Source organism: Mus pahari, chromosome 2 (genome assembly GCF_900095145.1).
Source record: "Mus pahari chromosome 2, PAHARI_EIJ_v1.1, whole genome shotgun sequence".
Classification (NCBI taxonomy): Eukaryota; Metazoa; Chordata; class Mammalia; order Rodentia; family Muridae; genus Mus; species Mus pahari.
In genome coordinates this window covers 19,284,587-19,302,420 of record NC_034591.1, presented here as the reverse complement: position 1 = coordinate 19,302,420, position 17,834 = coordinate 19,284,587, and the positions used below count along the sequence as shown (strand labels likewise).

The following is a 17,834-nucleotide window of genomic DNA, read 5'->3' as shown; positions in this document are numbered from 1 at the left end:
TGGAACTCACTCTGTAGACCAGGCTGGCCTCGAACTCAGAAATCCACCTGCCTCTGCCTCCCAAGTGCTGGGATTAAAGGCGTGTGCCACCATGCCCGGCTCCTACAGCTCAATCTTATGGATGAATTTTCTTACCTGAGGTGACTTTGGCTTGTGTTAAGTTGACATAAAACCACCCAGCACCCTCGACTTCGTGCCTGTGAACTCCTGACTCTACCTCCCAAAAGCCCGAGATTAGATGTGCTACACCATGTAGGCTTAGTCGGTGTTTCCAATTGATGTTTACCACAGCCAGCCTGTGGAGCCCTTATGCCCACGGCTCCTGTGAAATCCTGTTTGTCAAGGAGGCTTCTCTCCAGAAAAAGTCCAGCCAGACTTTCCAGGCTGGCTGTGGCCCGGGGGCTCGTTCCAGTGCAGCTCTGGAGTCCTGCCAAGTTTCCAGGGTCACCCTTGCACCCAGCTCTGGCTGGCACCTAGCATCCCTCACAGCTGTGTGTCCCCTACATCTAACACAACATTCCAGTGAGCAACAACTGACCTGGCCTGGTGGAGAGCAGTCCCACTGAAGGGTTCCACCGAGGGGACCGTTGGGGATTCCCTGCTGGGCTTATTCTTGTCTTGAAGCCTGGTTTCTAAACTGCGAGGATCCCAGGCATGGTGGCACACACTTATAATCTCAGCCGTCTAATCCCAGGCAGAGGCAGGCCAGGGAGTTTGAGGCCAGCCTGGTCTACAGAGCCTCCCTATCCCCCCCCACCCCCGAGGTATCTGTAGGATTGCCCCCCCCCCCTTTTGTTTTGGCTCAGAGTGTGAGTGCACTGAGGGCAGAGATTCAGCCTAGCTGTTGTTCCTCGGGACCTGTCTTCTCCTTTTGGTATGGGGTGGTAATCTTATCATTGGCTGGGAACTTGCCAAGCAGGCCGGGCTAACTGGGCCATCTGCGTGTCTCTACCTCCTGCCCTAGGATTACAAGCATATATCCCTATGCCTGGGATCACAGTCGGGTGCTGGTGCTGGTGCTGGTGCAGGTGCAGGTGCTGGTGCTGGTGCTGGTGCTGGTGCAGGTGCAGGTGCAGGTGCTGGTGCTGGTGCTGGTGCTGGTGCTGGTGCTGGTGCTGGTGCAGGTGCAGGTGCTGGTGCTGGTGCTGGTGCTGGTGCAGGTGCTGGTGCTGGTGCTGGTGCTGGTGCTGGTGCTGGTGCAGGTGCAGGTGCTGGTGCTGGTGCTGGTGCAGCTGCAGCTGCTCTAGACTATCTTCATAACCTCCCCTCTTCTGCCCCCAACCCCGCCACCCATCTGCTGAGGCAGGTGTAGCCCTGGCAGTCCTGTCTGTAGACCACTTGCCTCTGCTTTCCACTTGTCTCAGCTGCCTGGCTGAGACAGTGTCTCCATGTTTAGCCATGGCTGGCCTGGGACTGTGTAGACCAGGCTGGCCTTGAACTTGTGGTCTTCATGCTTCCTTCTCTAGCTACTAGGGCTAGAGGTATGTGCCATCACACTTAATTAGTAAAGAGATCTTTTAAAACAACAACAACAACAACAACAAAAAACCGTTTATTTATTTACCTTGTGTATATAAGTACAGTGTAGCTATCTTCAGAGACACCAGTAGAGGGCGAGGGATCGGGACCTCTGAAGAGCACTCAGTGCTCTTTACCAATGAGCCATCTCTCTAGCCCCAGTAAAGGTAACTTAATGCTTATTTCACAACTTATATTTTAAGATGTATGTCTGTATATTTTAGTATGTAGTTAAATTTCGTGAACTGGAATCAACACCATTTTTTTTTTTTTTAATTAATGCACCAAGTTTGTACCTGGTACCCAAGGAGCCAGAAGAGGGCACCAATTACTATGGAAATGGTTGTGAGCCATGTGGGTGCTGGGAATGAAACCTGGGTCCTCTGCAAAAACGTCTAGTGCTCTTAGCTGCCGAGCCATCTCTGCAAGCCGTGTTGACACCAGTTTATGAACCAGAAATGAGCAAAGGCAGACTTGATTCTTGATGCAGAATATCTCGAGTTTTCTGGATGCTGTCTGGTGGCGAGTGAAGCCTTAGCATCGCCCAAGCTGGACTGAACTAGAGGACTTGTTCAAAGCTGCAAAGCCAGTCCACAGCCGCCGGCTGCTTGTGGCTACTAGTTTTTCTCAGGGTCTTGCTATAGGGAAGTTGTGCTCTGGCCACATGGCCAACCAGAGGCAGCCTGCATCCCCGTGTACTGCCTGGGAATGCAGGAGTTCCGTTCTGGGGAGGGCTGACCTCTCTGTAGCCTTAGGTCTTAGGGGTGGGAGCCCGTTTGTTGGGCAGTCCTTGATTTCTTATGCAGAGTAGTTGGGGTGGCTCGCTGCCTTGGGTCCAGGCTTCTTTTTCAGTTCTCAGTCTGTCTGGATTGGAGGCTTCTCTGAGTATTCTCCAGAACTTGGAGAAATTTGGGTGGAGGCCGAGGGGAACTGGGATGGAGATAAAAGAAAGGAAGCTGTCTCTGGAACTGCCGGGCAGGCCATTACAGGGCCGCATCAGTGGTTCTGGAGTGCTTGAGCTTCCCTGCTGCACACAGACACAGGGATGGGATAGCTTCCCCACGCAGTGTGTGACGCTGTGCTGGTGTTGGGAAAGAGTTGCTGGCATGGTGATGGCCTCTAGCCTCCCTCTGCAGACACATGGAGTATCCGCGCTCTCGGTGACACTTCACTGGCTCCTTACCCGAGAAAACCTTCCGGGAAGTCAGCGCAGCCCTGCGACGTTCCCAATTGACTTGGACTAATGGTTCTAGCCTACTGTGGACATCCCACGTTCTTCTTTGGCCTCAGCATGCTCTCTCTATGAGCCATGGTTGCAAGCTTCAGAGAGGGGCCCAGGTCTGGGACGGGGCCCAAGCAAAGTGCTAACTGAAAGGGGTCAGGGGGCAGGGGCTGAGTGAGGAGATGAGGTACCTGGCTTTTTCTTGTAGGCTAACAGCTCATATGCATTAAGTTTTTATTTTAATTATTTAGTTGTATGTGTATGAGTGTTTTGCCTGAATGTTTGTCTTTGTACTGCATGGCGTGATGCTAGAGAGGAATTCAGATCCCGTGGGACTGAAGTTACAGATGGTTATGGGTTGCCATGTGGTTGCTGGGAGTTGAACTTAGGTCCTCTGGAAGAGCAGCCAACGCTCTTAACTGCCGAGCTGTCTGTGCTCTTACAAGCCGCAAGAGCTGCTACACATAGGCAAATCAAGGTCTGCTCAAGAAAGAATTACAGGAAAATGTGTTTCAGTCCCAGCAGGAGGTACTCCAGCCAGCGTTCGCCTTTTGGAGGCTGCTGTTGCAGGGGTGGTAGGCTCCCTGTCCCTGTGCAGAAGACTGAGGGGAAAGTGGTCAGCGGTGAGTGAGGCTGGGCTGGTGCTGAAGGGGTGGGCCCTGTCTCCCGTGGCTGATGGCGGGGAGCTGGGAATGGACAGGCCTGATTTCCTCACAGAAGCCCCATGTGACTGTCAGTTCTGAGTGAAGGCCTGCAGATAGACCATGGGTGCTGGTCCCTTTGACAGTGATCACTCTGGCACATCTGGGTGCTAGGTGTCACCTGCTAAAGGACTGTATTTCAGAGACCTGGCTCGTGAGTCTCTCAGACAGCAACACTAGGGTGGACAGAGTATCCAGAGTGGAACAACCGATCATCACTTCTCCCAGGGGAGACAGCTGTGGAGACGCTTCCTCTGGGGTGAGGGGACCTTTTCAGCAGGGCCACAGCCAGCCTGAGGCAGCCCTGTGTCAGAGCCCAGGGTAACGTTCTGGCCTAGAGTCCCCACTGCGTGAACCCAACTGGAGGTGAGAAGTGAGAAGACCAGGGTCACATGGCAAGTGACAAATTGCAGTCCCTGCTTGTACTCCAGGAATGGGCTAAGGCCGTGGCAGGCAAGAGAGGCCTTGCTCCTGGTGCATCAGAGGTTTGTTACAGTTGGGGTCCCCTGCAGCCCTGGGTCCTGGATCACTTCTCCTTTGTGCAGAGGGAACGACAGATCTAGGCATCCTCTGGTGGGTGCCTGGGAAGGCGAGGAGTGCTGCCGCCTCAGCAGTAGCCCCCGGAGCTGCTTTTCTGAGTGTAATAACTGCATCTTATCTGCATTCTTTATCCCTTCGAAAATATTTACTTTCAGCTCAGAGTTTTTGCTTATTCTGCACAATTCCAACAGCTGAAAGCCAGACAAGGTCCCTAGAGGTGATAGGCCCAGAGCTGGCAGTCACAGCTCCTCCCACCCTCTGTGGTGACCCCACCAGCCCTGGGTCTGGCCCATCTGTATTTTGCTAGTATACTGTGCTGGGATGGGGGTGGAAGGAGGGGACAAAGGAACAGGCACAGCCGAGTCCAGGCCTTCTGCTGGCTGGCTTGTTGGCTGATTGGGGAGTGAGCTATAGAAGCGTGGAAGGGGCTGCCTTTCTCAGTCCTGAGTGCTGTGGAATCTCACTTGGCTTCGTGCCTGGCTGCAGGGGGCAGAGGTTGCCAGGTCAGCCTGGCTTGCAGTCATATATGAAGGTGTTTTACATAGAAAACTAGTGCTTTCATTTTTTGCCTCTTTGCTTTGTGGTCTGTGCGTTCAGTCCCTCTTGTCCTAACATGTCACAAATCCGCTTGTACCTCAGGCCTTCAGCAGCCAGGCTATGTCTGTGGTGCCCCAGAATCAGGGGACCATTTCTCTCCATGGTTAGCTGTCCATGGCTCTCAAGTGCCTCTTCATGGTTCAATTTATGACTCACTCCTGCACTTGACCCATTGTGTAGATGGGGTGTCAGCAGCTAGGCACTGCTAGGCCGTCTGTTCTGGGCCTCACCAGCCGTGGCCCAGATCCTTAGGGGCCATGAGTGGTGATGCCCATCCAGGGTTAGTAGGGGACCATGGGAAGTAACGTCCATACAAAGCCATTAGGGAGCCCTGGAGTCATGCCCATGCCAGAACCTGGTGGGTGTGGTTCGCCCTGGCTACCTCTCTTGGGGTATCTCAGACCCTAAGAGACATTGGGGCAGGAGGGGGGGAGGGGTAGGCAGATTGTTTCTCAGAGAAAGTTTGTTGACAACTTTAAGAAATATTTATAAACTCTAGCAAAACCCTGATTGTGTTTTGCCAAACAGATTTGCCCTCAACTTTTTCACCAACTTGTGTATTCGGGGAAACACAGTCTGCTGTTTACATTTACCTAATCTTGCATTGTTTCCAGAGCTGCCTGGCATGTGCTCTCCGGGAAGAGAGAACCGTTTTCTTTATTAAAATTCTGTTTCGTAGAACCCAGGAAGTCATGTTCTTCCAAGCTAAGCTTAACCCAAGACCTAAAATAAAAGTTAATCAGCTCTATCCTGCCCAGGGGACTGCTAACATTCCTGTTTGCCTGGCTCCAGCCACGAAATGGAAATTCTCAAATGAGATTAAAGACCTGGGTGGGGTGGCACATGCTTTTAATCCCAACGGTGGGAGGTAGATGCAGAAGAATCAGGAGTCCAAGGCCAGCCTGGGCTACGTGAGAACATCTCAAACTAGAGGAGGAGTTGGTCCCTGGAGACATGGCTCGGTGGTGAGCGCTTGGTGCTTAGACATGGAGGACCTGAGTTCCAGTTCCCAGAACCCTAAAGAAAAATGGAGAGTGTTCGATTGTTCTGCAAAGTACTATAACTCCAGTGCTGTGGAGGAGAGAGACGGGGACTGCTGGGGCTTGCTCAGCCTCAGCCTAGCTCCAGGTTCAGTAAGAGACTCTCAAGGGGGACACAGAAAATGGTAGAACATGACATCTCCATGCCCACGTGCACTCATGTATCTCTCTCTCTCTCTCTCTCTCTCTCTCTCTCTCTCTCACACACACACACACACACACACACACACACACACACACACACACACACTCACTCACTAACAGAGGGACAGTCTCACCGCACATGGTGGTTTTGTCCTAGGATCTTAGCCCACTGGAGGCTGAGGCGGGATTGTGAGTCCAGTCTGGGCTATAGATTCAGACCTCTGTCCGTTTAATAGGGGAGGGCTGGTTTCTTCCAGACTTGCCTCACACGCTCGCTCTCTGCTGCTCCCTCTCCTTTATCTGCTTGCGCACACAGGAAGACAAGAGTCAGTACCTGGCCAGCTCACATTTCCTCTCGTTGTAGGACATGAGAGCTATGTGACCTTCTGTCACCTGGAGGATGAGGCCGCCTTCACCTGCAGTGCCGACTGCACCATCCGGAGGTGGGACGTGAGGACGGGGCAGTGTCTGCAGGTGTACAGAGGACATACGTCCATTGTTAACAGGTCAGCAAAGCCTGGTGGCATGGGTCAAGAAGACAACTGTGCTGCCAGGCAGTGGTGGCACACGCCTTTAATCCCAGCACTTGGGAGGCAGAGGCGGGCAGATTTCTGAGTTCAAGGCCAGCCTGGTCTACAGAGTGAGTTCCAGGACAGCCAGGGCTACACAGAGAAACCCTGTCTCAAAAAAACAAAAATAAATAAATAAAAAGAAAGAAAGAAAGAAAGAAAGAAAGAAAGAAAGAAAGAAAGAAAGAAAGAGGGAAGGAAGGAACGAAGGAAGGACTGGATTTAGTAGTGTAGCAAACTGCTTTCGGGAGCAGGCTGTTTGGACACTGGAGCCACAGGAAAGAGACATCACTAACATATATTAGTTAGTCTGTACTCTCTGGGGACCCACACACCATAACTGCCATTCTGTGTGTTGGGAGTAGTGTTGGAGCTGTAGCACCCACCGGTGGGAGCAAGTTCCAGAGGAGGCTGCTTCCATGACCCTGATGGTAAAACAGGGACTCGGAGAAGGAGGAAGACACGGTTGGTGTTATTTTTAAAACTTCCTTTCCTGTGGCTGCTGAAGGCTTCTTCAAGCTCTGAATGTCTCCTTGTTGAATTTAGGTTGGACCTGAGCAGAGGAGGTTCGTTTGCTGACCAGATCAACTTGATGTTATTTTTATGGCACACAATGGTTACCTGGGCTTCCAGGTCCCAAGTAGATGCCCAGCATAGGAACCCTTGAGGTCATGTTGACTGGAGGGACCCTACTTGGGCCCAAGGGTCTTTCTGTATGGACACGGAGGAGGGGATGTGTCATAGCCAGGAGTACTGTGTGGGCCTCCAGAGAGGCCGATTAGCTACTCAATCTAGCTGCAGCCGTAGATCCACTGCAGATGGTAGCCTGACAGCATGGAGGTGTCTGCAGGAGCTGGGGGAATCACAAGGACTCAGCTTGCACAGTTCAAGTTGGCCTCCTCCCAGGAAGATGTCTGCCACTGACCAGACGTGGTAGCTTTTGTCTGTTGTCCCAGCACTGGGGAAGCTGAGGTAGGCTGGTCTGACTTCAAAGCCAGCCTGATCTCCAGATCAGCTTGGCTTAGAGTTAGACCCTGTCTTGGAATACCCCCCTCCCCTCGTCACAGAGACTTGTTGAAGGAAACTGTGGCATCAATCAGGAGCCAACCCAGGTGGGTGGGAGTCCACACCCTCAGACGACCAGCTTGACCTCAGGCAGCTAACCAGGGAGCCACCACCAGGTTCTTTAAGCAAGGCAAAAACTATGCCCTACGAGGTTTAGCATCCTCACGTAATATACATAATACACACAAAGGCACAGCACATGGACGTACATTGACGTACAACTACCTATAACACGTATGAATAAGAACATTCCTGTAAACATACATATACACAACACATAACATAACTGAGATGCATTCAAGCACATATACATAGAAATGTCCACATGTATATGCACTATGTATCCGATCCACACGCGCAGATAGGACATACACAAACACACAAGTGCATACACTATTTCCCACCAGTAGCTGTTCCAAACCCACAACAGGAAGGGTGTTCTCAAATGCCTGAGAGCCTGGTGCTCACTTCTGTCTGCAGATCTAGGCTGCGTGTGATTGTCCCTGTTGCACATTGTGCTGCATCTGCATGGAGCCCACTTAACCCCCCCGGAGACTTCTTTTCTTATTGCTTTGACCCCTCCCCCCAAAGCTACGTAAGGGAGCCAGTTAAGTGGGTACAGCCTGTTGTAGTAAATATTGTTTGGGGGTTTCTATCCCACTTTATATATCATTAGTTTCCAAATAAGATACACAGAAGCCTTTATATTTATAATAAGCCTTAAAGCACTAGAGCTGGGCAGGTCTCAGCCCTCTACGATATTTTGTCTACTTCCCTGTCAATGACCCCCAAGATGTCACTTGCCATGTTCCATCTGGGCTGTTTCAACTCCAACAGGCCAACCCTTGTGGCCATGCACTCACAATCCACCTACCCTATAGTAGCTTCTTTCTTCTTCCTCTTTTCTTCTCCTCTTCTTCATGGTCCCTGCCTAAAACCCAAACTCAGGCTCTCAAGCCCTGCCCACCTCTCTTCTGCCAAGCCACAGGCTATAGGCATCTTTATTAACTGATTACAGATAACTTGGGAGGTAAGGTTTACATGACAAAAGCTGGTACTGGTATACATGAAGATTTGCTCCTCTTGGAGCAACCAGGTCTTGGGGTACAGTATTTAGCTTGTGTACCATACCAACCCACTACGACAGTCTATCATGGTGGGGAAGGCATGGTGGTGGGACCATGAAGTGGCTGGTCACCTGATGTCCACAGCCCAGGGAGCAGAGCTCTCATGTCTGGGCTCAGCTCCCTTTCTCCTTTATATTCAGCTGGGGACCACAATCCATAGAACGGTGTTACCTCCCAGGATGAGGCTTCCAACTTCAGTCAACCTCACCTTGAAATCCCCACAGAGGTGCCAGAGGCTTGTTTCCATGGTGACTCCAGATCTCATCCATTTGACAATCAAGATTCATCATTGCAAACCCCAGTGCCTCCAGAGCACCCCCTATGGTATAAGCTTAGAACAGCCTGCTCCCCCAGAACATCATAGGTTCTTGGGGTTCTGAATTAGACCAGCCTGACCTCAAACTCAAAGATCCACCTGCCTCTGCCTCCCGAGTGCCGGGATCCCCGGCATAGGCTATACCTGGTAGGTTAGTCAAGAGCTCTTAACAAAGATGTATAAATGCACCCTTGGAAATTTTATGCAAAGTTCTCCAAAGACAAATGTGTTCTTCTGGGGAGGTTGTAGCATTTATCAGTGTGGGAGCATGCTGTCAGTAGTTACCCCTGACTCAAGCTCCGTGCCGGGGTGAGCCAGCCTGCGGCATGATTGCCCTTCTGGTACCTCATACCCAGAGTTCCCTGTGGCCACTTGCCTGCCCCTGCCAGTCATGTGTCTGGAGTCTAGCCTGTGCCCTGGAGTGGCAAGGTCTCTCCTGTCGACAGCAGAGGCTCACTCCACACAGCAGCTTGTCTCTGTGTCTCACTCGGTCATCCCTGAGTACACTCTGAGCCTCCCGGACTCCTTAGGCTCCACATAGCCTTAGCAGACTGTTTCCAAGGAGGTCAGGTGATCTCACACAGTCCTAGACTGTCTTCGTTGCTCTTGCTTTGCTTTGCTTTTTTTGAGGTGGGCTCTTTTTCTTTAGCCTGGACTTGCCTTAAGCTTACTATGTAACTCAGGTTAGCTTTGAACTCAAAGCAATCTTCCTGCCTCAGCTTCCTGAGTGTTGTTTGTTTGTTTTTTCCTATTTTAAACAGAAAACCTGTGTCCCCTTTCTCCTTTCTCCCCTCTCCCCTCTTCCTCCTATGCATCTGGCTTGGATAGTGTTGTATGGGAGACATGTTCCCTGCTGGAACAAAGGTCAGGCCAGCAGGTTTGTCACCGAGGGAAAGAATGGAGGACGGGTGGGTGGCTGAGGGAGAGACAGGCAGAAGTGTGATGTTTGAACTGGATCTTGGAAATGGAGTGTGGAGCAGGGCGGAGACTGGAAGCAGTGTCAAGCTGAAGTGCCAAGGTTAGCCAATGAAGGTTAGGTGGATTCCTTCAACCCTGAGTGATCTGAGCCTGAGCCCCCTCCCCTCTTACCCATAGGATCCTAGTTGCCAACGACCAGCTCTTCAGCAGTTCCTATGACCGGACAGCTCGTGTGTGGAATGTGGACAAAGGGCAAGTGTCCCAAGAGTTCCGGGGCCACCGTAACTGTGTACTGACACTCGCCTACTCTGCTCCCAAGGACCTGCCCAGAGATCCCTGCTTGGAGGCAGCCATGGGTGGCGGGCTCCTAGTGACTGGCAGCTCGGATGACACAGCCAAAGTATGGCAGGTAGCCAGTGGCTGCTGCCACCAGACTCTTCGGGGCCACACAGGTGCAGTGCTGTGCCTGGTGCTGCACGTGTCCAGCCACACAGCCTTCACAGGCAGCACCGATGCCACCGTTCGCGCTTGGGACATCCTGAGTGGGGAGCAGCTGCGGGTTTTCCGGGAGCACCAGGGCTCTGTCATCTGTTTGGAGGTGAGACTTGTCCAACTGCTGCCCCACCATAGTGCTGGAGGGTGGGAATGGAGGGAACTCAAGCCCATTTATAGTATCATGCCTTCGGTAGGTCCAGTTCATAGAACCAACCTGTTCAGAGCATCAGGCCATCCATCCTTTCACATGTGGAGTGGGTAGAGTTCTCATGGTCTAAACATCCTTCATTTTTGCTTTTTGCTTTGTTTGTTTTGTTATGTTTTTCAAGGCAGGGTCTCTCTGTGTAACAGCCCTGGATTTCCTGGAACTCACTCTATATGTAGACAGGCTGGCCTCAAACTGCCTCTGCCCCTGCCTTTCTCTGCCTCTGCCCCTCTGCCCCTGTGCCCCTCTGCCCCTCTGCCTCTGCCTCTGCTTCTGCCTCTTGAGTGCTGGGATTAAAGGAGTTCATTACGCCTGGCCCCTACCACCCACCCACACACTCTTGCTCTGGGAAAAGTGTGACCTGTGCTTTGGGGGAGATATGTTCGGATCCCAGAAGTGCAGACCTTGCCAGGAAAATGGAGCCTAGGTTGGCTGAAGAGGACGATTGATGAAAATGTCCAAAGAGGAGATAGTGCCCCTGAAGTGACCTGACAGAGAAAGGGATTTTGAACAGGCCACTGTGAGCTGGTGTGAGTGAGAATACCTGGAGGCCTGGTGCATGGAGCCAGGAGGAAGTCTGAAGCCAGTTCCAAAGCTCTGTCTGGAGAAACGGGGCTGGAGGTGGCTCAGAGGTTTGCTATGCAAGCTAAGGACGCAGGTCCATCCAGCATCAAGCAGAAAAGCTGGGTGTGGTGGCACGTGAGTGTAATCCCAGCTCTGGAGACAGAGGGACAGGTGGGTCCCTATGACTTGCTATCTAGACAGCCTAATCTAGTGAGCTCAGAACACCATCAAAGGAAGGACACATGCACACACATCCACATGTACACACGTGCATACAGGCTAGGAACATGAATTTTCCACACACATGGACATATATCCATGCACACACATCCATGCACATGCATGCACACATACATGCATGTACACATACACACATGTATGTACACACAAGCACATTCACACACTAGGAACATGAGCTCTCCATATACATGGACACACACATGCACAATACACACATACATGCACACACACTAGAAACATGAACTCACGTACATACATACCCTGTCCTGTGTCTGTATTTGCTGGACCAGAGCTTCTCTCTTTGGTGATAAGAGCCTTTTTCTTCCCCCTGGAGTCAGAGCATGTCTAACCACACAGCCTCCGCTGCTGTATTTGGGGAAGTATGCTATCAGCCTTCATAGTCTCACTTAAAGCTGGGCACCAGTTTTCTCACTTAACATATGCTAGTGGTGACAACAGCCTTCCTTCTAGTCCCTTGGGGGCTTTAAGTGAAAGTAACCTGACCCTCACCTGGAGTGTGACTTGCCAGGAGTTCTAGGTGCTCCTGCTGTGGATGAGGGTGGTGTACAGTAGGCAGGGTAGGCAGGGCACTTCTGTTTATGCTTGGGCATTGAACTTGCCAGTTAGGGATAAGGGTTCCTCCCAGGACTCTGCTACCTTTCTAGTGTCATCAGCTGGGAACCAAGGCTTCACTAGTGGGCCTGTGGAGGAGGAACAGCCAGATAGCAGAAAGAAGCTGAGTCTGTGGCAGCTCTCAGGTCTGCAGGGCTCCATGGAAACGGGAGGCTCTGTCTAGGTTTGCAAGCTCTGTCTGGGTCTGTAAAGTTCTGTCTGGGTCTGCAGGGATCTGGGTCTGCATGCTCAATCTGGGTCTGCAGGGCTCTGTCCAGCATTTGCAGGTTCTGTGTGGGTCTGCAGAACTCTATCTGGATCTGCATGGCTCTGGAGTCTGTAGAGCTATTTAATAAGGTTTAGTGGTTTCCACCTGGGGACCACAGGGTCTTCTAGGCTGAGTGTGCTCTGCCTTTGGAGCCCAGGCACACCAGGGGAGAGGAGGCAGCATTGTGCAGTACTGTAGTGGATGGTGGGGAGCACTTTCTGGGGTCACCCTGATTTTTCCCATTGAGACCTGCTTATGTTTCCTGCCTCGTAGAGAACAGTTTGAGGTTTGCTCAGCTATCAAGGCCAATGGGCTGACCCTCTTGCTTTTCCTACAGCTCACAGATCGGCTCCTGTACTCGGGCAGTGCAGACAGAACTGTCAAGTGCTGGCTAGCTGATACTGGGGAGAGCGTGCGCACCTTTCCAGCACATAGACACAGCGTGAGTGCCCTCAAGTACCACGAGGGCACCTGTAAGTGATCTGTCCTAGCCACCCCAGGCTGCCCACCCTACCTTCCTTTCCTGGTTTCTCTCTTACCTCTCATTACCACTGAGCCCTACCACCTTCCCACTTCGTTGATGACTAAGGTGAAGACGGTTCCCTCTCCAGGCACCTGCTTCCCAAGGGGGATGCACAGAAGGTTCGATCGAGTAAGGGCTTACGGCTTCTTCTCACCTTTATGAGATCGTGGGAGTCATGGATACTCAGGATCCTAGAGTTAAAAGCGTGTCTCAAGGACACATTTTAAGCATCTCGTGCTCTGCTGACTGAGCTATCTGGTCCCATTCTAATCTCCAGGTGAGACAGAAACATCTATTTAATGCAGCCAGGCCCATGGGGTTAACCTTACTAGCCTTAGGTGGGTGAAATGAGGATTTTGTTGTTTTAGGGGCTGACAGTTTAGGTTGGAACCCACGGCTCCTGGATAACACACATCTTTTATTTTAAGTGGGGCAACATGGATCAAGGTAGTTCTTGGAAAACCAGCCATTGTGTGGTCTTTGAGGCAGACAGGCAGAGGGGAGAGCTAAGGGCATTTTCTTTTCTTCTTTTAGTTGAGGAGGTTCCTCTAAGATCGGGGAAACCCCACCCTCGGGTTCCATGTGCCGTTTTGACGGCTCTGTGTGTGCGGGAGAGGTGGGATCCCAGTCCAAGATGGGACACTTCTGTAGAGATGAGTCCCGGTTGCTCAGGATAAAATGGTTTGTTGGGTAGGGAGGAAGCTTTCTGTCTCTCCGTCCAAATGGTCACACACCTGAGCCTTCGTCACTTTCTCAGCTTCACTGATGTCACACCTGAGCCTTTGTCACTTTCTCAGCTTCACTGATGTCACACCTGAACCTTCGTCACTTTCTCAGCTTCACTGATGTCACACCTGAGCCTTCGTCACTTTCTCAGCTTCACTGATGTCACATCTGAGCCTTCATCACTTTCTCAGCTTCACTGATGTCGGTCCTCTTCCATCTAGTTTATGAGCTCCTAACAGAAGCAGGTGTTAGACTCCCATAGGGAGTCTACAAATATCTTTCTAGTGAAAAATGAGCTTGACGTCATGTAAAGGAGCTGAGGGGAGAGAGCATGGATATTGAGCCCTAGGCAGACAGCCTAACACAGAGAAGCATAGCTCTGCTCCCTGACCAGGGACCTCTCTCTTAACTGAGCACAGAACGGTTAGCCCCAGACACTGCCAGGTGGCCTCCTGTGTCCCTCCCTTTGGCAGCAACTGGCACAGCTGTGCTGAAGTCACTTTCCACGGCCCCTCCCACTATGACAGAGCTTGGCTATTGGTCTTTGCCAACAAGGCTACAGACTCGGCTTTGTTCCTGACTCAGGGAGCCCAGCAGCCCCTTGGGGGCAGAACCCTGCTACTGAGTTTGGGGAGAGACAAGGAGGGGAACAAGGAAACCCTCCCCAGGACCCTGTGCACCTCCAATCTTTAAGGAAAGGGAAGTGGGACAAAGGCAGCAAGAGGTGCTGGCTTTAGCCGAGCCCACAGTGGCAAGTACAGGTGGCCCTGGGGTTTCTCCTGTTGCTAAGTACCCTGACAAGAGGCAACATGGGAGAAAAGACAGGGTTTATCTTACAATTCCAGGTTGCAGGGAGGTTGTAGCAGGAGCTTGCGGCTGCTGGTTACAGCACGTTTCCAGTCAAGAGAGGAGTGAGTCAGGGTGCCCGAGCTGCCCGCTGCTGGCTTCTGCTCAGCTCGCTTTCTCCACTCATGCAGTTCAGGACCAAGCTCAGAAAATGATGCCCCCAGCCCATGAAATGGTGCTCCTGGCATCCTGAGTCTTCTGCCTCAGGCTACCCTGACCTAGGTAATTCTGCACTGAGATTCTCTTCCCGGGAGATTCTAGGTCTGCCGGGAACTGATACGCAGGAGCACGCCCTGGCCAGGTGTATTGAAGGGCACATAAGTCGCCCAGCATCCTTACCTCTTAGCTGCACCTAACAGTTTCCCCCACCCCCACCCCATCCATCCACAGTAGTTCTGTGCTCACTAACAGGCCCCTGTGGGGTTTTTTTTCCCCCTGTCTTCCCTGGTATGTCCGTGCTTCCTGCATGTCTGCCACGTGAACTGCTGGCCTGCCCAGCGTCAGGGCAGCTTCCAGGGAAGTTAGTGTAGGATGGCAATAAACCACTCAATTCCCTAGGTGGCTACTCCACATGGGCCTCATCACTGGCCTTACTAGTACTGATTTAAATGGAGTCACAGCCCTCTCATTGCACCAGAAAACATGGGGTGGCACTCAGCCGTCTGTCCTAGCAACTATTCCAGGGACTCTGGTGTCCTTGATGCCAGAGTACCACCAAGCCAAGTAATAACAGAGAAAGACCCCAAGGAGGGAGTCAGATGGGCTGTCAGGTACAGGGGAGTGCCAGAGCCTGGGCTCTGCTTCAAGGCCACATCCCTCTCTGAGGGTGGGTGGATGGATGGGTTCTGCCTGGTCCAACAGATACAGGGGATGGATGGGCAGGGCGGAGAGCCTGCAGGATACAATGACTGTCCTGGAACCAGGAGGCAGAGTAAGCTGCCTAACCCAATAGGGTACAGATGGGTACCTGGTCCTGAGAGAGCCTTGAAAGTCAGGGCCACTCCACCAGGTCAGCACAGGCTGACAGTCATACTCCTGGGGCCCTCAGTGACCTCCCTGACTTCCGAAGGCTTACAGACATTTGCCATCTGGCCTTTAGGAGGTCACTCGCCTTTCTCACCCTGTCCTAGTCCTGGGGAGGTGGTAGAGTGGCAGCCAGGAAAGGTCTAGTATCCTGCTGTGTCCACAGTGTTCACAGGCAGTGGGGATGCCTGCGCCCGGGCCTTTGATGCCCAGTCAGGAGTGCTGCAGAGGGTGTTCCGAGGCCACACCTTTGTCATCAACTGTCTCCAGGTAGGTTTTTCCCTGCCTGGCTCCCTACTGCCCCAGGGAAGCGAGGGAAGAAATGCAGTGGTCTGCTCACGAACTGACAGCTGTCCTGCCTACCCGCAGGTGCACGGCCAGGTGCTCTACACAGCTTCTCATGATGGTGCTCTGCGCCTCTGGGACGTACGCGGTCTCCAGTCGGTGCCACCTATGCCACGCAGGCCAGCAGCCAAGCGCAGCCTGTCACGCCTCTTTAGCAACAAGGTGGCCTGTGCAGCCCCAGTGCCCCTACAGCCAGCTTGAGGGGCTGGAGAGGGGACGACTGGACCCGAGGTCTGTGGCAGTGCCCTTATGACCTTTCCCACTGTTAAGGGATGGCGCCTCATCCATGCTCTGAACCAAGTCCTTGCTACCTGGATACTTCTAGCCAAGGCAGGGCCTCCAGCTCTGATAGCTGAACCCCGTGCTGCCAGACTCTCAGCTGGGAGAAAATGGGGACTTCTTACAAAAGCCAGAGCTAGATGTTATACTGGCAAATTATGTGCTGCAAGGACCCTCCTGAAGAACTCAAACACACACTCCAAGTGCTCAGTTGTCTTTGGTTTTCTTTTGGAGGCCTACTGCCACACCTGTGACCTCCAGTACCTGGTCCATCGTCTCCCCTCTGGCTGAGAAGAAAGTTTGTGAAGCAAGCTCATCTATACAGCAGTGGTCTTAGGACAGGAAGGAAGGGACCAGCTCTTCAACCAGCCTGCTTGGTAGGAGGTCCTTCTGCCTTGGAGTACTTCCCCATTTTTGGAGATTAAGTTCTCTTCTGTCAAGGTCCAGACTTGTGCTAAGCAATATGCCAGATGTGGGAGTCATTAGACCCATGTAGGAACCCCGGGGCAGGAGAGGTGGCTTCATAGTTAAAAGCATACGTGCACTGTTCTTACAGAGAACCAGGGTTTGATTCCTAGTACACATGTTAATCTGTCACAACCATCACTCTGGTTCCAGCAGATCAAGCGCCCTCTCCTGGCCTCCATGGGCACTTGCACCCACAACGCACAGTCACATACGCAATTTAAAAGTAAAAATATATTTTTCCTATTGATTTGAGCCAGGGTTTCTCTGTGTAGCCCTGGATGTCCTGGAACATGTTCTGTAGAGCAGGCTGGCCTCAAACTCAGAGATCCACCTGCCTGTGCCTCCCTAGTGCTAGGATAAAAGGAGCACACCACTGAAAAAAAAACAAAAAAAACCCAAAAACAAACCAAACCTAACCAACAAAAAACTACCGTTATCTTCCCTAGAACCCTGCTAGGGGCACTGGCAAGAAGGACAGACTTGGACTGTCTGGGAGCCAGATGGGGGCCTCTTCTCATTGTGGAGCCTGTGATGGGTTGCCATGCGATTTTTGGAAAGCACTGGAATATTTTTACATCAGTCCAGCACAACCATTGGGTTTCTATTTCTCTAGCACAGAGACCTTGGTTTCATGTTGAGGACATGAGGGTAGCCCACGCTTTTCAGGTTCCCGGCAGCTGCGGGCTGCATTATGTGTGGAGCCATTAAATGCTGAGCCATAGGCCCACTGTGGACACACCAGAAAGGACTGCAGTTCAATGGCAGAGTGCCTCTCAGCCTGAGAGGAAGAAAGCGGGTGACACATGTTTAGTTGGTCAGAGGAAGAACAGAAACCTTCTTTCAGGTGTCTTGCCATGAGGACAGACTGGTATGGTGGTGTGACCAGGGCAAAACAATTTAACAAGTGACATGATCAGCATCAACGACACCAAACCCAGGACCTCACTACACAGCTTCAGGCTGACTTCATCCCCCATAACCATCCTTCGTGCCTGCCCTAGTCCCCAGCCTCTGGGTGTTCTGCCTGTTTTGTGGGGCTAAGGTCTTGGTAGCCTTTTAACTTCATTCTTCTCCTAAAAACACCCCCTCCTGGTGCACCCAGAACCATTTCCCTCCAGCTCAATCACTCTCCCGCCTCTTTCCCCTGCCCTGTCCAGAACAGTTGTACCAAACCTCTTTAACCACACCCCAGTGGCTGCTAACTCTCCAACTTTAGCTCTCCTGTATGGCCACTACACTCTCCAGCATCTTGCTGGCGCTGTTTGCCCATGGCCTTGCCCCAACCCTGTGAACCTCTGAAGGTGGACACATGCAGTCAGGGCCCGCTGGTGTGTTCTCCATTTAAGCACTTGGGAAGCCAGCAAGCACAGTGGACACCATGACTAGGACAGTACCTGGTTGGCCAGTAGTTTCAAGGCAACTCCCCTCACCCTGCACTTGTGAAGGGAGAGACTCTGGTAGCCTGCTTTGCAGCCCTTCACTG

The 17,834-nt window shown here is 52.1% G+C and overlaps 1 protein-coding gene across 1 annotated transcript in view; it reads left to right on the top strand.

The window, feature by feature from the left end:
* The window catches only part of Wdr86 (WD repeat domain 86), an 18,282-nt gene extending 2,190 nt beyond the window's left edge, over window positions 1-16,092 (top strand). The window contains exons 2-6 of the mRNA XM_021190993.2: window positions 6,127-6,268; window positions 9,935-10,355; window positions 12,479-12,614; window positions 15,426-15,529; window positions 15,629-16,092. Coding sequence (XP_021046652.1) covers window positions 6,127-6,268; window positions 9,935-10,355; window positions 12,479-12,614; window positions 15,426-15,529; window positions 15,629-15,805 — 980 coding nt within the window. The 3' untranslated portion in view covers window positions 15,806-16,092. The remainder of the gene's footprint in view (window positions 1-6,126; window positions 6,269-9,934; window positions 10,356-12,478; window positions 12,615-15,425; window positions 15,530-15,628) is intronic.
* Window positions 16,093-17,834: the final 1,742 nt, after the last annotated feature.